This window comes from Andrena cerasifolii, chromosome 7 (assembly GCF_050908995.1).
Source record: "Andrena cerasifolii isolate SP2316 chromosome 7, iyAndCera1_principal, whole genome shotgun sequence".
Lineage (NCBI taxonomy): Eukaryota > Metazoa > Arthropoda > Insecta > Hymenoptera > Andrenidae > Andrena > Andrena cerasifolii.
The window spans coordinates 11,392,231-11,414,233 of NC_135124.1; the positions used below are offsets into that span (position 1 = coordinate 11,392,231).

A 22,003-nucleotide genomic window follows, 5' to 3' on the forward strand; every position below is an offset into this window, starting at 1 on the left:
AGACGTAGAAAGTTTTTGTTTTGTTCAAGTTTTTCTTTTTTGTTATTTTTCTTTTTTCCATGATTTTATTTATTATTTTTGGTATTTTTCTGTTGATTCAGGAATTATTTTATTTTGGAGAATCTTTTGTGTTCTTTTTTTAATACAACGAATTTATAGTCGAACATACATACAAACACAGTCGAGCACTAACACACACATACGTATTTATACTTTAAATCATTTTTTAAATACTGTTTACTCAATGCTCAAGAACAAGACATATAAGTATGATTTACTACTTTACACTTTATTTGTTATTTCCAACCATTTCGGTGATACATTATATCCAGTTCTCCTGGCTGCTAAATATACAAATGAGACACAAAATATAATTCAAGGTGAATACACATTATAATTATTTATATATTCATGGGAGGTGCAACTTTTCGGACTGATGGAAGCAGAGGGCTCAAAATCGTTCTTGTTAGAAGCTGCACTCCACGGAATACTATTTGCCATATGCTGATCACTTGCAACCTCGCTCTTCTTCCTCTTCTCTCTACATTCACGTCTCCCTTATTCCATCTATAAAATAACCAATTTCACATTGAATCACATGGCATATAGATTGTCCCAATATAACTGCTTCAAGCTACTGAGTTTTCTGCACAGTAAGTACCATTCCCTGATACGATTCTCCAGTAAATTAAAAAACCTGCATGGAAGAACTTTTCTCTCAAACATTTTTCTATACCGTCTATAGCTTCAAAGGTATTCTTCCGATTCAATTAAAATAAAATACCCTGCTTATATAGGTCCCGGAAAAAAACACGCCACGTTAAAGAATGCAAAGGAAATTCATGCAGGCATAAGATTTGACATTTTAACAAGCACGGTTCTAAGACAAGAACTTCCAGGTGTCCACCTCTCGAATGCTACCCTCGTACCAGCCACATTTTCCGCGAGAAATGAATCACCGAAGGTCCAGCTGAGGTTCTCCAGTAAATCTCCAGCAGCAGAAGTGAGCGTCGGTCACGTTTACGCGGATTCCACATATTCCAAGGTAAGCGTTTCAACTTTTTTTACCAACACCTATCCTCGGTTTTAAGGGAGAACCGATAAAACTGTGCGTAAAAGTATCAACGATTACACCAACGGCTCTGCTCAGGGGAATTAAGCAATTCCCGTGCCTCCTCGACGCATCGATTTGCAAGGAGGGGTTCGGGGTCGGTGCTTGGCCTTTTACGAGTTTACCCAGTATCTTCTCGCGTCTTGATTTTTCCCCCAGTCGGCAAGGCAAAGTAATTCGAGAGCACCGCGCGATGCTCTCTCGAGGAGACACTATGATCTTGGAATTAGACTTTCCAGCTCCGTTCTAGCGGGAGTTACGACTCGACCGTGGGCGAATAAACCAGGGAAGCGTGGATCATCCGTGGAAAATAATCCGCGTCGCAGTAGAAGCAAATATGCTCGCAGGATTCCCCATTGACCCGCGACGTTCATCGTCGTTCACGGGGCCGTTACCTTTTTCCTCCTGGGACTCCGCGTGAAAATTCGCAAATATTCTTAACAAGAGAGCAAACATACTTTCACTTCGCGGCGTTCGGTTTCACGCTGGTCGTCGCGGCAGTAATTAAATAGACTGGATAATTTCATATTATTAATCGATCCTGTTTAATTTAATTCGCTGCTCGACAGCAAGAATCGCCGCCAATTAATTTGATTAGCCGAAGTTACCAGCGGTAATCAGCTGGATATTAATGCGTTACGGAATCGCTCGTCAAATATGCACTGCGTGTCGGGGCATGAGTAATTAAGCAACCGAAACCGTTCCGTGAATTAACCAGCATTGCTCCAACTTTAACCAGCAATGCGAACTATTGTTTGCCATTCGTTCGCCCGCCCAACTGCCCGTCGATCATCAATCCTGATCAAGCCCCGCTCACGTGGCGGGATTCATCGACCCGCTCGCCGCCACACTTTTCGCGACATTTTCGGTCCGATCGTCGAGAAATCTCGCTTCGACGGGCGACGAGGCGTGTAATAACCAGACAATTCTCTTTCCCAACCCTCGATTCTATCCACCGCGATACCTTCTTCGCGAAAACACCCCCGCAGGCTTCCTTGGTTTTATCTTGAAACCATCCCTGTTCCGGAGCTAGCTTAGACTCGACAGTTCTCGATACCCTTTTCCCACGATCGAGTTCCTGGATCCACCCTGGACAGTTTACTTATTCGAGGAGGATTAAGACGATACAAACGTCTATCAAACTACCAATTCCGGCCATCGAACCAGTGTAACAATATATACAATCGGCCGTTACTTTATCAAATGTGGAAAAAGGAAAGAAAGGCCTAATGGAGAAGGTATCTATGTGATCTCACCAGAAATTGAGTAGATCACTGCCTTCCCACGTCGACGCTTACAGACAACGGCCCCAGCTTCACTGCCCTGTGGATTCCAGCTCCGGTAGACTCTAAATTCTCCCTCGCATTGCTCACCACGCCTGTTCCATGATCGAACAGTCTTCTGGGGAGCCTACCGTTGCCCTGATACACCTCAGAGTGCGTAGGCCTTGGCACCGCGAGTCGGTCCAGCACGAAGTTAACGATCCTCCTAATAGGCTGACCTGGCAGGCCGAATCTGAAGTCCTCCCGGGGTCCGTTTCGCAACAGACCAGGAATATTCACCGAGTGTTGATTGCTAAATATAGTCCTGTAGCTGATGGGGTCCTCCACTCGGCCCTGCAACGTTATCTGAAAGCCAGGCTCGAGAGAGTTCCCTTCGGCATTGTTGATCGAAGCAGCGTCTCCTTGCTCGCCCGAGTGCACCGTAGAACGTTGACTTTCGCCGCGATCCGCCGTGGGAAACGAAGAGGGAGGCTCAGCTCGCGGATCAGGGCTAAGTTCGTCGTTTGCATTGAAGGGTTGCTTCGTGAATCCGGAATCGGGCGCGAGCGTGCCGCGTCGATCCTTGTCTCCTCCCGTCTCCAACGCGACCACCGATCGTCGATTCAATTTTCGAGGTCCCGCTGACCTATTTCCCTCGCCGTTCTGCTCCGAGCCTACAGCTTCCGATCCCAAATAGACGTCCAACGGGAGCTCCTCCCCTAAATCCTCGTTCGTGGCACGGGGAATCGTCGACACCTGAGGAGAAGTCAAGTCGTTTCTTTCGCTGTCGGTGTACAGTCATTTCCAGACGAGTGATGCTCAAACGGCAAGAAAGGGGAAGCAATGGGGAGAAAGTAATTAACTCGTATTGTCGTTGAATCGGAGTTACCTGGTCGGCGTTTTTCCCCGGGACTGCTGCAAGTTCGTCAAAGAAGCCTCTGTAAACCGTGTTAACAGCTTGGTCCTCGGATGTAATTACTCCGCCATAGAGAAGAGGATTCTCTTGGCTCGGATTCAGCTCTTCGGGCTTCCCATGCACGCCATCGTGAATCGTCTGCCGGTCGCAGGCGGCTCTTGGTAAAACGCAGGCGACGTAGAGCGTAGCGACGAGGAACGTATAAGATATCGGGCGTATCTTCATCGTGATCCCTCGATCTGGCACTTTCGATCCCGTCACTCGATGTCTAAGGTGTTCCCGTTCGGAGTCGCGTTTATATGGGCGATCTGGTAGCTACTTGGGAAGGGAATCATTGCGCAAACGATGAAATATCGAAGCTCGCAGCGTCATCGAACACCGACCGATCGTTTACACAGTCTGCTTGTAACGTCTTGGCTACGATCAAACAGTGTATAAAAATCGCGCGAGCCGCGGAAATGTGGATGGGTAGCTGGAATTTTAGGGGATCGGCGGTGGCTGACGATCAAGTCAAACACAGATGGGCCTGTCTGCCAAGCGAACTGACACCTCGAGGACATTTCCGCGAGGAGACGTTCGGTGGTAGTCGAAGCTGGGATTCGAGACGCGATTCGACGAGAGCTACGAAAATATTTTGAAACGTTTTCCGTATGAAATATTCTTACAGCGGCAGCAGGATTTCTGGCAGATCGAGCATCAGCTTTGCCCCCAGCCGCGGCACGTGCTCGTATCGACGAGAAGGGTATAACTTTCCCGGGGGGAAAGGCCAAAACTTTCCACCAACTATCGTCGTTTGTCATGCAACTTTTCTGCTTCCTCTTTCGCCAGGGCCGAGGTATTCGCAAAATTCTCGCGGAAACTTTATCGTTTCCCGATCATAACGCGCCGTACTTGTCTCTGACCCTCCGCGCGAGCTGCAACTATTGAACAGTCACGTCGAACGCGAGGATTCCAAGTGATATTACAATTTCGCAATTTCCCATATCCCCAAGCGATCTTACCGTTCAATCTGCTAATATCCACCTTATTTTCCCTGTCCCCTCCCAATTAACGCTCGTATCTCGATGACCACGATGGAAACAGAGGTCCTCAATTCGCGTGTCAGTGTGTTCGACTCTTTCAATCAAACTCCCTTGTACGTCCTGATTGCGATTCTTTCACGAATTCCAAGGAAACTCGCGTTCACCCCGTCGCGAAGCCAACGTTAGGATTGTGCCGGTTGATCGCGACCCACCACGTACAACCCCAGGGATCAGCCGCTCGTTCGGACGAGCTAATTGTGAGCGAACCTTAGCACGTCGCGTGGCCCGTTGAATTTTAATGAAATGGCGCGTAGATTCCTTGGCTACGGCGTCTTCGGTCGTGAAAAGAACGGAGCGCAAAGCAGCCGCCTAGCATGCAGACACTCCCGAGAACAGGGCCTCCCGTCGCCTCCGTTTCTCGCGCTGTATCGCACCGCCGTCCCATTCATAACAGTTAAATAGAGTCAAACGGAAGATCGAATCATTCTCCATCGATTCCTCGCGCAGAGTTTCCGCGGGGCACGGTTCACGCTCCACGAACAATATATGCATCTAAGAAACGCGCCTGACTGCCTCGCAAATGGAAATGCAATCGGAAGTTTCGAGCTGTACGTGTGCACGGGGTCGCGATATTTCGGTCAGCAATTACTGGCACCGGAAATGGGACGGGAGGCCATCGTGTGCCCGTGGCGAATGGGGCGCGCAGGGAAATCGATGTTAGTTGCAGTGAATTTGATTCATTAAGCATCTTCAGAATAAATGAGAGTACGACAGATTGCATGTCCAACGAAATTATCGCGTTGCGAAATCATTGTTTTGTTAGTTTCACTCGAGAGGTTGGGGTAGGGATGATTGAAACCTCATAGCACGTTCAAGACTGCAATCTTTATTGTATTTTTTTTATGAAATTATGAGCAGCTTCTCCAGGAACAAATTATTGTCGTTAAAAGGTCGATGCTCGTAACCTTGAGAACTATACAGATTCTTGAGCTTTTCGGTACTCGAAGACGCTTCCACGCTCGATGAATCCTTGCGCGCTTCTTTGCGCTGAAGCAACCCTTGCTCCGGGTGCACCGTACCCACCGCCACCAGGAGTCTCCAGGATAAACGTGTCCTGTGTAGAAAATCATTACATCATCTCGTTTTCTCAGCAGCCCAAGGAAAGCTGTTCGAATTACAGGAAGATCGCAAGCCTCCGTCTTTCGATAACTCCACAATAATACCGCGATATAAATTCTCAAGTTTTACGCGAGACTATGCGCGCAAGGCAGTTGCAAACGAGGGGATCGTATCCGTCGAGATAAAATGTTTACGAGAGGCAGCGTAAAACCCGAACCGTTTCCTTCTACTTCCGTCTTGCGTGGCTATTCGAAATCGACGTAGACGGCAGTGTATTTTTTGCACTTTATCGCGACGATTTTACAACACGGCGTAAAGCTTTACGCAATTCATATTTGCGCCTCGGAGGATGGACGATGCTGGATGTTAAAAGGGATTGCGTTACTCGCGAGCCTCTTACCCCTGGACAAACTGGAACAGCGGTTTTGGGGCCCAAATTGATCTTTCTACCGTCTGCCCTCTTCAACGTGTTCCTCCCACGTCCACCGGGAGACCCTCCCGCTAAACCAGGCGGACTGTGCACCCTTCTCTCCGTCAGTACTGACAGCATCATGGGTGCCCTGTGAAAGAAACACTGAGCTAGAAGTGACGGAGGAGAATAAATCCAGGAGTTTGCCAAAAGAGCTACCCTGTGTACTTAAATCGTCCAGAGAAATTTTGATTCAGCTACCTGAAGGTGATTTCACGGATAACGCCGTCGCCACCGCAGTGAGCACCGGGCCCACCACTTCCTGGACGGAGGGAGAATTTATCAAGAACAACAGGGTACCGGAGTTCCAGTATCTCTGGGTCGGTGATCCTGGTGTTGGTCATGTGGGTGTGCACTCCCCCTCTACCATCCCACGTCGGTCCCTTTTAAACCGTGTACAGTGTCATACGATAAATGAATCTTATAGAAAAAGGTTGAACAGATTAGGGAGGGTGTCTTACAGCTCCGCTGCCGCCAGCCACAGTCTCGTAATATCCCCATTCCTCTGTTCCCAATGTCACGTTATTCATGCAGCCTTGCGATGCAGCGCACGCCCCGAAAGCTTGCAAAACAACGTCAACGACGCGTTGGGATGTAAGGACGTTGCCACCCACCACTGCAGCCTCCTCTGATGGGTCTAGGAGCGACCCCTTGGGAACAATCACCTTCACAGGCTTCAAGCAACCCTGAAATGGGAGGAAACGTGGAACGATGATCCACGAGATCGCACAGTGAATGCAGATGGTAAATAAGAGTGTAGTGTTACCTGGTTCAAAGGAACGTCTCGACCAACGATGCACCTCAAGCAGTAAATCAAGGCAGAAAGTGTGATCGCCCGAGGTGCATTACAGTTTCCCCAAACCTCGTACCCAGTCCCACTGCAGTTTCAATTTTTCATTGCTGTCCCTTATCAATTCTCATTTAGAGCGAATAAGAAAAGCTTACGTGAAATCGCAGACTGCCTCGCCCTTCTCAATATCGATGCTCAGGAGGAATCTTATTGGGCTTCCATCGTCCATGTAGTCCACTGCAGCTGCAGTGGTGTTTCCGGTTTCCTCAAGCAGCTTTCTACCGACAGACTTTAGCATATCCCTCACTGCGACCTCCGCGTTGTGCTGGATGTGACCCATGTAGGCTTGCACCACGTCCAGGTCGTATATGTCGATCAGTTCAGTCACCAATAGCGAGCCCTGCACCAAGCATTAGCAAATCCTTGGAATTAAATCAGGAGAATTGATAATCGACTCGTAACGCGGCCTACCCACTTTGTGATTAGCTGCGATCTGAGCTTTCAGATCGCTCAGATTGTCAGACAAATTCCTGGTCCCAGAACTCCCCGGAATCTTCCCCGGTGCCATTAACTCCTCCGTCAGTTCTTTCTCTCGAAACTCGCCTTTGTGCACCAACAGGAAGCTCTTGAAAGCAGCGCCCTCCTGTAGATAAATCATCCTTTTGAATCATAAATAATATCAGGAGCAATCTTTTCCTGAAGCTCTTTTCACCTGAAGCAAAGTGGTCGAATGTGGCGGCATGGAGCCAGGCGTTATACCCCCGATGTCAGCGTGATGGCCTCTGCTGGCCACAAAGAACACTGGCTTCTCCACGTCCCTGTCGCAAAATCATTCCACATTCACCCACCGTCAAATCGTCACTGATTTGTTTATCGAAAGGAACGAAAGAAATACTTGTAGAACACTGGAGTTATGACTGTGAGGTCTGGAAGATGCGATCCACCCGCTGAAGGGTGATTCGCGAGAATCACGTCGCCTCTCGTGAATTCCCCTTTGAACGCCTTCATCTGATACTGCACCGTCTCCTGCATAGCGCCCAGATGAACGGGAATGTGGGGTGCGTTGGAAACCAAACCTCCATCGGGGCCGAACACCGCGCAGGAGAAATCCAATCGTTCTTTGATGTTGGTTGAGATGGAGGTTCTCTGAAGAATCCTTCAAGGACAGACTCTCGATTAAGAAAGCCCTCTGAGACAACCTTGCAAGGCTTTTAAATTATCGCTCCATCTACCTGCCCATCTGCTCGGCGATGCTCATGAAGCGGTGGGAGAAGATGCTCAGCTGAATCGTATCTAAATCGGTCGTGACTTTCGTCCTCAGACCTTGACCGATCGTTATCTGAACGTCTCCGCGAGACGTGATCGATGCCATGCAATCAGGCTCGATCAGAAGTGTGCTCAGGCTGTCCATTATAATAGCCGGCCCGTGTATCGAGTGGCCAGGCGACAAGGAATCTAATTGGTACACTTTGGTCTCGAGGCAACCGTTTTCGAAGTACACCATAGTGGTCTGTGAAGAAGTCGATGCATCTTTCGTACACTAAGGATACATTTATCTACCCATTGTTGGTTTCAAATAGAATCTTTCTCGTACACTTACCTTTTCCAACTTCGGAGGTACAGTAGAAGCTGGTCGAATCGGGTCTTCCTGTACGTCAGTCTTCCCCACGCCTCGCACTCTCACGTCGTTCACCAGAATCTTCCTATTCGGCATAGTGAAACCGAACTCCGTTTGATACCTTGATCAAACACGACCACGGTTAGCGCTTCTGTTTCATTTCCTCCCAGCGCATCTTACCAAAAAAAGCTTCACCTTTCCAAGAACGTGGTGAGGAAATCGCCATGCTTCGTGCCCTCGTTTCCAGCACCCTTTGGACTCGGCGTGCACATCAGGGCGCAGTCTGTCCCCTGGTAACGGAGGTGCAGGAATGGTTCTGTGACTATGTGAGAGTCGTCGAATCCTTGTGTGGTTAGTTTGGCGCGCACTTTCTTCTGCAGGGCATCTAGACGCTCGTCCAAGCGCGCGAATGATTCTAACATTCGAGGAACATGCGTGTTTATATTGAATTAAAGGCTGTCGGTTGTTGTGCAAACATACCTTGCTCGTAGACTTCTGCACTGGGTTCCTGAGCCTCTTCCACGACGTCCGCCAAAGCCATACCATAGGCTGACAAGATCCCAGCGTACTTGTGGACGAAAACGGTTCCCATGCCGAGGGAACGCGCGATGGCACATGCGTGTTGGCCTCCAGCGCCACCGAAACACGCTAAAACGTGACGAGATGTGTCGTAGCCCTTGGCCTATTCGAAATATAGGAGAAAACATGTTGACTATTCGCTACATATGCGCTTGGTAGAGTGTACTTGATAATACCTGTGTCAAAGCTCGTATAGGCCGACACATTGTCTCGTTAGCAACCCTGACGAACCCCATCGCCACCTCCTCGGTCGTCATCCTCCCTTCCGCCTTCTGACCTTCATTCGCTAGAAATTCGTTTATCTATAAACCAGAGTTAATTCCTCGATAACGATTCACTTTCAATACTCCAATGACGTAACTAAAATCCTCAGCTTGTCATTCTGTACCTCTTATACTCGAAAAACGACCAATACGTACTTGATCAGTGAGCTTCTGGAACTCGTGCATCGTGCGCGACTTGTCCAGCGGCTCGTTTTCATTCGGCCCGAATATTCTCGGAAAGTACTCAGGCAGCAGCCTTCCCAGGGCAAGATTCGCGTCCGTGACAGCCAGGGGGCCGTTCTTCTTGTAACACGCGGGCCCAGGATGGGCGCCCGCGCTCTCAGGTCCCACCTCGAACAGACCTGACCTGAAGAAAAGCATCGATCCACCTCCTGCCGCCACTGTGTTCACGTCCAACTTCAACCACATTTAATGTTTCGATCGACATCGAGGTTTCATGGAATCGAGTCTAGGAAACGTGGTCGCAAAGGGGATGGTACCTGCGCGGCTTGGATCGTGACACCAGCTGTCGTGCTCTCGTATACGTGCTCGTAGCTGCCCCCATAACGACTCACATCGGTGGAGGTGCCGCCCATGTCGAATCCTATTACTGGCAAGTCGGTTTCCTTGCCGTGGGTGGTCATCGCGTAGCCCACGACTCCTCCAGCGGGGCCAGAGAGGATGGCGCGAGATCCGTTGAATCTATGAAAACGAAATACCTAGGTGGATGCTGTTCGAAGTGCTTCATTAATACCTCGCTGAAGATGCACTCACGAGTTCATTGGAGTGAGCCCACCGTCGCTTTGCATGAACAGTACGTTCACATCCTTCAGCTTGTCCTTGAAGCCGGACGAGAAGCCCTAAGAGATGGACGTGAGTTATTGCTTCGAGCAAGAGAAGAAATTAAGGTGGCTGCAATTTAGTAGAGTACCTGCAGGTATTGTTTAATATGTGGAGTCAAGTATGCATCGGCGCACGCGGTGAAGCCTCTGGGGACGATCCTCGCCATGGGCATCACCTCGTGTGAAAGGGACACTTGCTGGAAACCAGCCAGCCTCGCCAGCTGACCAACCCTCACTTCGTGTTCAGCGAACCTGAAGTAAGACAGTCGTCAGAGAATCTGATACCTGATTGTAGTCGCTGTTTAAAATAACTGACATGTAACTGTGCGCAAGAACCACCGCCAGGCTCTCGATTCCAGATCGTCGTAGTTCCTCCAGGTCCCTCTTCAGCCTCTCCTCGTCGAGTTCTTGCGTGACGAACAGGTCCTCCCCCGTGGAGCCCTTCGCTCTTCGCCACTGCTTGCTGTCTAATCGACACCTATCAGGCAGAGCAGGCACCACCCTGCATCTAACTTCCACCACCTTCTTGTACAAGACTTCCGGCGTTACTACTTGCTGTAAAGAGTGCCATTCTTCCATACACTTCCTCTTACAGCTTCCCCAAATCACTAGTATATTTATTATCTACTCGTGTCGTAGGCCCAGCTCAATTCCGCCTTTTATTTATAATACCTACGTTTATTCAAACTATTCGATGACCATACTTTGAATTTTTATTCCCAGCTTAAAACATTTATAGTACAACTTGTGATATTTAAAACTTTATTTGAAAAAATGCCAACAATAAAAAGACTATCTTGCGCGCCCTAGTCAACTTTACGCCCTGGGCAGCTACTTAATTTTGCCGGTTACATCTAAATACGAACCAGATCGAAAATATTCGGCCGAGCTTGGTTCCCTATATAAAGAAGATCCCTGAACCCCTCGTTAATCAGCAGTGCCATTTTCGCGCCTTTTCTCTCCAGCAAGGCGTTAGTAGCCACAGTCGTACCCATTCGGATCCACGAGATCAACGAAGTATCAATCTCTCCATCGATTCTCCGCCCGGTCTCCTGCAATCACAGTCGCGTCGGGAATAAAGACCTCTCACAGTGTCTCTAAAAGAACGCTATCGTTACCTGCTCGAGAATCCTGCGTATACCCTCGCGTGGCGCGTCTTCGTAATTGGCAGGGTCGACCGACAACAGTTTCATCACTCGAATTTTACCGCCAGGACACCTCGCGTACACGTCCGTAAACGTGCCGCCGCGATCTATAGCGAACTCGAACTTCGTCTGTTCCATTACTGTTCGCGCGCCACTTGCCAGAGTCTGAAATCCCTGTCCAACTGTGATCGCGCCCAAGGAACGCTCTAAACTAGCTCAACTTACACCAGCCACGCGAACACAGCTAAATTCGACGCGCGATAACGTCTGATAAGATTCCGAGCAGCCAGGAGCTTAAAATCTGTACATAAAACCGTCGGAGCAAACAGTAGGCCCGACTAATTGCTCGTCACGCGAACAGTTGATGGAGGATTTGTGCGATTTCGCGACTAACAGTTGCGTTGGAACACAAGTAGCGATTGGGAGAGACTATCTCCTCGTAGACGCTTGGAGCAGTCTAGACCACAGGATGCCTTCTGTTTTCGCGTGTGTGCCGTCCTTGAGAATTTCTATATTTCTATTTGCCTTGGGGTGACCGTGACTTCGTCGGGCGATCTGTGGTCTCGTGCACAGCAGCACTGTAGCGAAATCGACGTAGCAGGCTCTTAGTGTTTTTCCATTTTTCCCGCTCGGCAACAAGTGTTACGTAACGGTCGCGGAGCTTCGTCGAGCCTGATAACAGAACTGCCTTGCGAGTAGCATTTCGATCGTGGTAGCCGATGCTTGTTGACTGTGACTCGTGAAAATCGAGTTTATTGTTAGTCACGAGTTCCTTGAACAGGTACAACTATGACTTCACTTTGGAGAATGATTTTGCTTGTGAACGGGTCGAATTGTTTCGAGTGTAGCCAGGAGGGTTGCGAACTGTTTGTACGAACTGATTTCTTCTTGTTTTATTATGAATCGTGGGTTATGAAGGAGGTTGGATCGTACACGACGCCTTGATAAAGACAAAGGTCACTGAGCTCCGGAGACTGCGCACAAACGATGCGTGGTTTTATTAGAATCCGCGGTACTGGGTGGTCAGAAAGTATGTAGTCGTTCAAGGGATAGAGTCTGTTTGGAGTTAAGTTTTTCTTAACAGGGAACAATTTATTAAACTATGATGAGTTCCGTACTACGTACAGTATCACTTTACACTCGCAGCAATATGTGCTCATCACTTTCCTCTTTACAAAATCGTTTCAAGTCTTAATCTCTATGAATCTGGCTGGTAAAGTATATCTACAGTTACGACTAAGGAGTTCAAAGGAAACCGTATACACAGGATGCTTAATATTCTACAGAATTTTGGAGATCAAGAGCTACGCGATTTCGTAAGATAGTATCGGTGTAAAAATATGTATAAATGCGATTATCCTCGGGTTAATACGCGGTAAAAAAAAAAGGAAGATATAAAATTGTAGGCACGGTGAAAGACAACCAATCGATCGAACCGTCTTCGGTTCAGCGGACTCCTCTTTTCTACCAATAAATACAAATTATACAGAATTCGAATTACACTCGCAGAGAATTCCTCTGCCTTGGATCTTCATCTGTAGAATTCTATTCGCGACCTTTATAATCGAGCTCTTCCCTCTATAATATCGTTGTAAAGCTGCTCCGTGAGTTTCACGTACACGCCGGAGTTGTCGAGGAAGTAAACTGGGTCCGTGATCTGGAAAGAAATTCGCGAATCAGCCCCGCATCGAATTATATCCGCGTGGGAATAATCAGAGAACCTGACACTTTACCTTCCTGATGTCGAAGCCGACGTCTTGAAGGTCTTTCTTCTTCAACTTGAACGTGCCTTTTGAAACAAACCGAAAACCCCTGTTATTGCATCTAAACATTGAAAAAGCATCGACGCGCCACATACGAACGAAACACTTGCCGGTAAGTGGTAGTTCCGAGAGAACTCGAACGAACAGAGGCCTGGCGTACGAGGGCAGGCACTTCTTCAGACCGTCCCCCATTTCTTTGATGTTCAGGGTGTTGTCTGGATCGTAAATCGCGGCCATTCCAGCTTTCCCTTCGATCATAGGCACCTACCAGTGTCACAACGCATTCTTACTGTAATAAGGAGGCTTTCCTCTCGCGGGATATCAATTACTTCCGGCATGCTGTTACCTCGACACCGTAAACCGCTGCATCCTTCAACCCTATCACGTTGCTGACGACCGCCTCGACTTCGGAAGTGGCGACGTTTTCGCCTCTCCACCTGCGACGATAATCGTGACACGATCAGAAACGTTGAAACGATCGGGGCCAGGGCGCGTCAGGGGAGACAGCTTGGACTTTCAATAGTTCAGTTTAAATTATAAATTCGGTGCTAGTCAAACCGTTCAAACTTGTACGAAACGTGCAAGGGCTTACCTGAACGTGTCACCGGTCCTGTCCTTGAAGTAGAAGTAGCCGAACTCATCCATAACCAATATATCACCTGTTCGAAAAACGGGATTTAATCATCGTGGACGTTTTCACGCGATACAAACAGATCGTTTCTTTCATTTACGAATCACCGACCGGAATTGAAGACTCGGTCGCCCTTCTTGAACACGTCGCGCAGGATCTTCTGCTCGGAGGCTTTCCTGTCCACGTAGCCGGAGAAGTCGTTCACCACCTTCTTCGGGTTTATCTTCCCCACGAATATACCAGGCTCGCCTGCGAACACGGCCGAAGCGCCAGGATGTACTAAGATTCAATAGAAACGATTTAAAAAAATTCCCAGCTGACTATTAGGTTTTCTTACCAGGTTCGCAACGCATGCACAAGCCGTCGGGCCCTCTCACAGGTTCCCCAGTCTCCTCGTCGACTTTCAGCAAGGCCACAGGGTACAGAGAGCCCGCGCACAGTGGCACGAACCCCACCGCGCCGATTTTGTTGTCGATATTCACTGAAAGAAATAATTCAGTGACTAAGAAGGTAACCGGTCGGGGACAGAGGTGTCCCAATACCATTCGCGGCTAAAGAAACAATCGCAAGTTGGTACCGAGATTCGAGTTCCCCTCGGTGGCGCCGTAAAACTCGCCTATCTGCTTCACGCCGAACCTCTCCACGAAAGGCTTCCAGATGTGAGGCCTCAGGCCGTTCCCAAACATCAGCCGGACTTTGTGCTTCGTATCGCAAGGACCGGGAGGAACGGTCAACAGATAGCGACAGATCTCGCCGATGTACTGTGCGATCTGCGACCAGATGCACCGTTTAACGTTTCATGCAACCAGCCACGCGGCTTCGTTGTTGGAGAACGGTCACTCGTTACGAAATCAGTGCAAACGAATCGATAGAACTGTTTACACGGGACGGTATCGTTGATGGGGCCGATTGGAATTGGCATTCCGAGTAGCTGGCGCGCTCGACTGCGATCCCGGATCGCAATTGGTGCGTAATACGCTTTTAAGGATGTATTGGACCTATCTTCAAAATCGTACCAAGTTGATGAAAATTTGTGAGATTGTTCTCTCCAATCTTCCTGACGTGCTCCAAAAATTTTAAACGAATTCACTAAATGATTGCTGAGTTATAACGATTTTAATTTTCAATGATTTTACACGTACTCTTATGGAAAGAGACGACCTTGACAGATAAAACAGCTGCGAAAATGGTGAAGAAATGGTACCAATGATTTCATTTTTTTTTTTACATGTAGCATATGGGTGGATGAAAATATCTGCCAAGTTTCAATTGTTTTCACCACACCGTTTTAAAGAAATAAATTATAACTTGAGAAAATTGTGAATTCAGGGCGTTTTCACTGCCAAAAGTATAGCAAATAATACTTGAGAAAGGATTTGTAAAGTGAAAAATACCTTCCTAGGAGTAAAAATAAGACTCCACCTGTCGTTCGAGTTCCTTACACCTAGATTTACTATGCGTAAGACGTAGATATTCAAGTATTTCAAGTTTCATATACTTTTGTCTAATATTGTACGTCCCATACATCCTTAAAGTTTCGCGGGGTAACGCGTCGAAGAGAGCCACGTACCAAGTGAAACATTTGGATGGTTTAAAGTTTAGAATCTAAGTTTAGATCAGTGATGAGCAACCTTTCGCTTATAGTGGGCCCAATACTCTACGTGGGCCGCAATATTAAATACTTAAATATACTGATCAAAGAATTTTAATTGGTGGGGTGAATTTGCTATTTCCGACATAGATTTATAATTGAGATAATTGCGGGCCGCAAGTCCGTGGCTAGCTACAGGGCCGCGAGTTGCTCATCACTGACTTAGAGTTTAGATGATCGACGGGCAAGAGTAATCTTACAGTGCATTCGTAATGGACGCAGTCGGGCCAGAACTTGGACGCGCTGAAACGTCTGCGAAGCACGACCGTGACACCCCTGAGCAGTGCCTGACCCACTCCGATCAGCCCCCCTGCTGTGTGATAGAGCGGCAGAGAATCGTAAATGCGATCGGTCGATCGTAGATTCAGCATGAAGTGAACGCCGCTGGACATCAGCATGTATCTGAAAGTGCAACGAAAGTATATACGCCAGATATCGACGAACAAGTCGGCGGGCGTTTCTGCCGTCGCGAATCTCGGCGCTCGAGGGGATCTGCCCGCTATCGTGACCGTTCAATTAATCCCTGTTATCGTCGATAACGCCAGCGTCCGTGTCACCGCGTTTTACAATTATTTTCCGCGAACAACAAGGTGCCTCGATAAGGCGAAAACCGAGGTGGACCAGGTCATCGACAAATAGGTTGTTTATCGTGTTTGGGCGAAACGCTGGCGATAAGGGTATCGTACCTCAGATTAGTGATCACTGCAGCCTTTGGCATCCCAGTCGTTCCCGACGTGTAGATGTAGATCAATTTGTCTCGCGGAGTGCCAAGGGCAAGGTCGTGGACGAGGGGTGCTGAATCGATGCTGGAGATCTCCGTGTTAAGATCGGTCGCTCCTTCGAGGCACGTCGTGTCCGGCAGCTCTGACCATTGGTAAAGGGACAGGCCTGGGATTTTATCCGTTACCTCGCGAATCGCTGCACGAGAAATGCTTATTACGCTTGCAGCTAAGCTGGTGCATCTGGTCTAAAGTAGCCTGACTAGTCTGATAACTGGGGCACGCGGAGCAACGACCTATTGACCGTTACCCGAAAATGGGAATACCAATCGATTCCACGTGAATCAGCGACGCGTGCTACTTTGCAAATAAGGAGCACTGCTAACTCAGCTCCTATCAATTCTGTAGCTACGATCGCTAGAGGCGCTCCAGTGATCTTACCCTCTTTGAATTCCGATCCAAAGATCACAGCCTTGCAGTTAGCCGCCTTCATGCTGTGCACCAGCACGTCCTGTCGCAGATTCGTGTTAATGAGCGCGCCCACGAAGCCAGCCTTGCTCAGCCCTAGCCACGTTCCCACGTACTCGGGCCGGCTTTCCATGATCACAGCGACGCTGTCCCCGCGGGACAGGGATTTCGTGCGAAAGTATCGTCCCAGGCGATTGCTGTACTCCTCCAGCTGCAGCCAAACCGAGAGCGTTACAACCTCGCTTGGCCAACGAGACGTCGTTAAGGGGACATTCTCGTCAAATTGCTCAAAAGAAGTGCACTTAGTAACCTTTAAGGTTTTTTCAAAGTATACAATTTGCAGTAAAAAACTTAATGGCCTTTATTTATTCGTTATTCAAGAATATGAAAAAAAAATTATCATTTTTCTGTGTGTATTTCTACGTGGCGCCCAGTGCACTGGTACAACAAAATGCGACACCTCGATGGTAGCCGGTATAAGCGAAGAATGTCCCCTTAATCCTTCGTTGCATTCTGTTGCAAATATGCAATATTACATAATCTTTTTTTTAATAAATTCCAAAAACACCCATATTTTTTCCCCCGTCTCATCGCTTGTGCGAGTCCAAAAATGTACTTTTTAAAAAATCGAAGAAGTTACGCAACGAAGGGTTAATGTGACTGCTTACCTCCCGATAGGTCCATTCCTTGTCCTCGAAGATGAAGGCGATCTTCTCGGGATTCGCAGCGGCGTATCTGCTGAACACCCTCGCCACCGTGAACCCCCGTGTCTCCCACCACCATAGGAGAAGGTTGACGCGAACGAACCTGTAGGCACCCCTGTTTCGCCACAGGAAAACGATGGCAGATGTTATTGTCGATGGTGCGACGCGCTGAGGGAAACGGCGCGGCGGGGGAATCGGTGTTACCGGTAATTTACGCGGGTAAGGTTGGCTTCAATATTATTCGACGCGCCGGGTTTCTGCGATGGGAAAGGGGTCACTCGGAAAGGGATTAAATGGAACGATTAGTTGGGAAGCGAATTAGGGTAGAGGCGATGGAAACGGTCGCATGTCTTCTGGATCAGTAATAACGTCTCCCTTGTCCCTACCGCGCTCCCCTAATCACACATCCTTTCCTCTCGGAATCAATTGGTTAATATCGCGGCACGGACACGCGCGTGACATGTGTCCCGCGAACGCAACCTTTCCGTGATTGCTCCTTTGACGCTTGCCTGATTGCGCGTCTATTAGCGCGCCTTGGCTGAATTCTTCATTAACGGGCCTGGACCCAAGCCGCCGCGGTTCCACCGTGTTTCGAGACGTTTCCTTCCGAGCGCCCTTAGAAATTATAGTAGCACGCTTCTTTTACCCTCCCACATAATTTTCCGCCCCGAGAACCGTGCCTCCCTGGTTGCCCTCCGCCAGTGAATTATAAATTATAATTCCACGCTCAATGAAATTATAATCTGCGGGCTGAGGTCTTATCGGAGGGGTTAAAGGTGAGCGAACGGCGGGCATAACATTGCACCGAATTCTATTTACAAGAAGCCGAGAAGCGAGGATCCCCGGAAGATTACGCCTTTGCCGAAGCTCTCGTGTCGCGCGGTGGGCATACGACACCAGCGGTCGGCCCTATGCAGCGCGATGCCACGGTGATTAAATGAAATCAAATAAAATAACGAAGCACGGTTGCGTGCTAGGTGCGAGAGGACAGGCCACAGATGCGGTGCATCGCGGTTTCCTTGCCACACGTTAGCCCTTCGAGATCTTGGCCCGTTTACTCCTCCTCGAATTGACATCCATTACTCGTTGACCTCGCTTCAGCCGATCACGTGAAACAGTCCGTCGAAAACGATGTTCGCGCCAGAGACTCGGGCGGAAGAAATGGACGAGCTATCGAGTCGCTTAGCGGAACGTTTATCAGGCCAATTATAAGATGCACAACGTCGCCGGGTGTACTTTGGCGCTGGAGAGTCGGTCGCGGGCTGAACGACGAAGGCAGGGGATGTTACGGTAACTTATTCGGGGCCTTTTCGAGCAGGAACGAGAGAACGACCGGCGATAAGGTTCAGGAAGCTGTCTCCCAGCGCGAGCAAAGGTCGCAGGATAAAAATATTGGACGCGAGCGGAGCCACTGGACTCCTGCTACGTTTCCAAGTTATTTCAAGCGGCGAGAGAAACGGAACTGGAGGAACTGAGAATATCTTGTCGTCTCGTAGGAAACTGCACCGCGTACACCGCTGCGGCGCAGGGCAAGTGAGACGCTTGCTCTTCGAGTCGCGATAGACCAGCGCTTAATGGAATGTAAACGCTGGCATCCAGCGCTCGTTCTCGGGCAAGGCCGCTGCTCGAGCTGTTTACCTTACTGGCGGCGGAGAATCTTCACAAATATTATGCCGGCGATTACGCGTACCGCGGATACATCGAGGGCCCACCGCCAACGCGATAAACGGCCGCGGAAACGTGCACCGTCGATACCACCGATATCGCCAACCTGTTGCGGCAACAGTTCGACAGACTTCCGACTCGCTCGGCCCGATTACTGCGTCTCGCGGAGCAGCCGTACGCCGCTAATCGATTCCCATCGAGCTCTCCAGTCACGGAATAAGGAAACGGCGCAATTTTCATATGAACGGGATTGATTGAATTCCCCTCTGGCGACCGCCAATAGATCCTCCGTCTGTTGCCGCGCGATTCGCGCAGGGGACGGGCGGGACGAGCGGGGCCGAATGGCGCGCTGGTAATCGATATTCGAACCGTTGCGTTCCATTGTACTCCCACGTTAGTCTGTCCTCTCTAATAAAATACTCGTACCTCCAATTATCACTGGCAATCGAGCAGCTATGCTAGAGTAATTGTGGGAGAGGTGCCGCACTCGGAGAGTGCGCCGCACTATCGGTATTTCGGGGATGTCGCTAATAAACCACACCGCTGCCGATTTCATTTGTTTGAGGCCGTTGATTTGGGTCAGCTTGCCAAGCAAGAGCGTGTTTCCTGTGTTATTGTTAAAGATTTCGCTGTTTTTTCGAGGTAAGCCTGGCGCACTTTGCCTGAATAGTTATACGTCGCGTTTATTTTTACTATCATAGTAGCTGAAAATTCAGGGTTATTCTTGATACAACTTTTGTAATACGTTAAAGGGACCTTGTAGAATATTTCCTTGGCAGAATAGGTTGCTTTCGACATAGCATGTGGGAATACGAAAGTGCGGCGCCACATTTCGGATAGATACCGCACTTTTACTTGGGATAGATGCCGCATTTTGATACCGTACTGTTTCGGAAACGAAGTCGATTTAAATTATCTTTTTAATGTTTAAAATACCAAGAAAGTGCTTTGAAACAGCTAACGTGGTATCTCAAGGCAAATTAATTATTTTTAAATGAAGGAAGATGGGAGGAAGAAAAAAAGAATGTTAAATTTCGAAAAGCAGAGATAATATCTGTACCTACTGTACCCATTTAATATTCCAATTTTATAATTGTATAAAATAAAAAAGTTTCATTTTACTTTGCTTTTACTATTTTTTTATATAAAAAGTTAGAATTAACTAGTTTAAATCGATAATTAAACGTTTCTCGAAATGCGGCAACACTCCCGCACGTGCGGCGTCTCTCCTACCAAAGGATGTTTGTAGTTTCAATTTTTTCAGGGTGACAGATATAAAATTTTGATTTGCTTTAATGCTAGTAGAGTCACAAGATGTTGAACTAATAATATGTATCCTTGGAGGACATTTTCAATGCAAAATTCAGGCAGGGTGACAATTTTGCGTCACGTGCGGCGACTCTCCCACAATTACCCTATCGGGGCGATTCGGAGCCGTGGCATTCCGCGCGACCTACTTCTCCAGGGACATTGGCAACCGGAGGGCACGCTTCTGCGAGGAGGATCGCGCGAGAACGGCCATCGCGATCGCGCCGGGTCCCAAGCCTCTCTCTGTTTCTTTCACTGCGGCGCAATCGCGGGATTACGGCAATGTTATTGAAGAAGGCTGTTTAAATTCCATGCGCTCGATTATTGGCTCCACAATGGTCGCTCGCGGCGAGCACAATGCGCGAGATCCAGCCCGTCGGTGAATGTGCGCTGACGAACTCACGCGGGGACCAGCGGTGGCTGGCCACGGTATGTCAATCAATGACTGGTTCCGCAGGCCTCGGATAAAATCAATGCCAAACGAGCCGGCTCGTTCGGCGCGCATTACGCAACCCGGTCTGTCGTAACATCTAAAATCGTGGGCAGCAGCGGGATCGACGGTCGATCGGGCGTGGACCGATTTCCGCGTCCGAAGTGACTCACTCGGCCGCCCGGCTTAATCGATCGACCCATTAAACGCGCGCACACGATGGAATCGATCAAAGATCACGTGCTCGTAGGGTGGGCCATCCGATCGTCTCCCATTGTGTAACGTCGCGGCATGCGTTGGGCAAGTAATTCGATGCGCAGATTCAGGGAAACAAGATGCCTGCGTATATAGCGTGCGTATGACGAGAGGAATGGGTAGATTCGGCGATACTTCCGTCTACGCCTCTACTGCCGTGATTCGTAAACAAGCACGTGGCCGTAACGCCGAGGGAATCTTTGATTTAAAGAAATTAAAACCAACGCTACTTTCCATCAATACCACCGTTGGAGCTAAAGAACAACGCGACTCCCCGCTAACTTTGCTACAAGCGTCGAAGCATCGCGTCTCGAGAGAGAAACCCAGAACGCAGAGACTCCCCAATTATCTTCCATCTCTAATCTACCCGTCGATTCGATCGAATATTTGTGCTGGACAGGAATCGCGAAGCCTCCGCTTCGAAGTGCTCGGGCACGGCTGACGTTACGCGCAATCGATTCCAATCGCAAAGAGGGACTCGCCTACGCCCGTGGCCGCTTCGGTTCTATTGGAGATACTCACAGTATGTCCCTAGGCAGAGTCTTGTAGAGCGCGTAAACGACGCGTCGGCGGTTTCCTGTGAGCAGATAGGCGCCGATAAGGGCGGACAGGGCCGCGATCACCAGCTCGTGCACGGCCATGGTCCTCGGCCAACGTCGAGCGCACCGATTGATTCAACCAGGCGCGGGCTCGACCGCGCTCGACGCGGTGGATCGTTGTTCGGGCGCAGAAAATCGGGGAAAACGGCGCACGGTAAAAGGCTCGCGGCCGATACGGATGACGGGCGGACGGTGACTGAACCGAGCGTGAGCGAGCCTCGCGTCTATCTGCCGACGTGTGTACTCGCCGGCTTGTGTGTACCCGTGTCGACGGGACGACTGATCGTCATTGATAGTCATTGGCGTAGCCAGCCGGACTTTGGAAGGGGACTTTCGACGAGCGTCACTTTTGTTTCGGGGCAAATTGCGATTTCACGAGCGTAGGCGGCTGACGTCGAGGCGCTGTGGACTTTGAAAATTTTTGATAGTCCGAGGGCAAAGAAAGGAATTCGGAGTGCCAGAGATTGGGGCGACAGGACCGTCGCGGAAGCAGGAGAGATTAAGTGCGAACTGGTTTGCAGCGACTGAAGCCAGTCTCCTTACAACTTGTTAGTCCCGTTACCAGTTATTAGCGATGCGGCTCTCTGTCACCACTTAACGGCGTTTCTTAAATAAATCCGCTCCCTCGGGTATCCTCTGCTTCCCAATGGTATACCGAAATTTTCGCCTTTACT

The 22,003-nt window shown here is 49.1% G+C and overlaps 3 protein-coding genes and 1 long non-coding RNA gene across 5 annotated transcripts; 1 reads left to right on the plus strand and 3 right to left on the minus strand.

Moving 5' to 3' along the window:
* Positions 1 to 86: 86 nt before the first annotated feature.
* LOC143371572 (uncharacterized) lies at positions 87 to 3,907 on the minus strand. The gene is made up of 3 exons (XM_076816870.1): positions 3,263 to 3,907; positions 2,368 to 3,129; positions 87 to 567 (listed from the first exon to the last, which is right to left on the minus strand). The coding sequence occupies exons 1-2, from the start codon at positions 3,512 to 3,514 to the stop codon at positions 2,383 to 2,385; spliced, it is 999 nt and encodes a 332-aa protein (XP_076672985.1). The 5' UTR covers positions 3,515 to 3,907; the 3' UTR covers positions 87 to 567; positions 2,368 to 2,382.
* Positions 3,908 to 5,188: 1,281 nt separating this feature from the next.
* Positions 5,189 to 11,527, minus strand: LOC143371569 (5-oxoprolinase). Its single transcript, XM_076816865.1, has 21 exons — positions 11,110 to 11,527; positions 10,858 to 11,043; positions 10,308 to 10,546; positions 10,081 to 10,243; positions 9,924 to 10,009; positions 9,650 to 9,851; positions 9,306 to 9,566; positions 9,063 to 9,188; positions 8,788 to 8,989; positions 8,503 to 8,722; positions 8,290 to 8,428; positions 7,922 to 8,199; positions 7,585 to 7,845; positions 7,402 to 7,507; positions 7,165 to 7,332; positions 6,845 to 7,089; positions 6,666 to 6,777; positions 6,361 to 6,585; positions 6,101 to 6,282; positions 5,831 to 5,990; positions 5,189 to 5,425 (listed from the first exon to the last, which is right to left on the minus strand). The coding sequence occupies exons 1-21, from the start codon at positions 11,272 to 11,274 to the stop codon at positions 5,285 to 5,287; spliced, it is 3,867 nt and encodes a 1,288-aa protein (XP_076672980.1). The 5' UTR covers positions 11,275 to 11,527; the 3' UTR covers positions 5,189 to 5,284.
* Positions 11,528 to 11,757: 230 nt separating this feature from the next.
* Positions 11,758 to 12,536, plus strand: LOC143371575 (uncharacterized). The gene is made up of 2 exons (XR_013086047.1): positions 11,758 to 11,868; positions 11,899 to 12,536. It is a non-coding gene; the product is annotated as an uncharacterized LOC143371575 (long non-coding RNA).
* Fatp3 (Fatty acid transport protein 3) lies at positions 12,208 to 21,594 on the minus strand. 2 transcript variants are annotated; one of them, XM_076816869.1, is made up of 13 exons: positions 21,253 to 21,594; positions 17,037 to 17,187; positions 16,342 to 16,579; positions 15,868 to 16,099; positions 15,382 to 15,583; positions 14,108 to 14,300; positions 13,868 to 14,011; positions 13,642 to 13,779; positions 13,492 to 13,558; positions 13,246 to 13,336; positions 12,999 to 13,163; positions 12,870 to 12,914; positions 12,208 to 12,793 (listed from the first exon to the last, which is right to left on the minus strand). In XM_076816869.1, exons 1-13 carry the CDS (start codon positions 21,369 to 21,371, stop codon positions 12,695 to 12,697), a joined length of 1,884 nt encoding a protein of 627 aa, XP_076672984.1. In that variant the 5' UTR covers positions 21,372 to 21,594; the 3' UTR covers positions 12,208 to 12,694. The 2 variants fall into 2 exon arrangements, with proteins under 2 accessions (XP_076672984.1, XP_076672982.1); XM_076816867.1 differs by having other exon boundaries at positions 12,870 to 12,925; positions 13,010 to 13,163; positions 21,253 to 21,593.
* Positions 21,595 to 22,003: the final 409 nt, after the last annotated feature.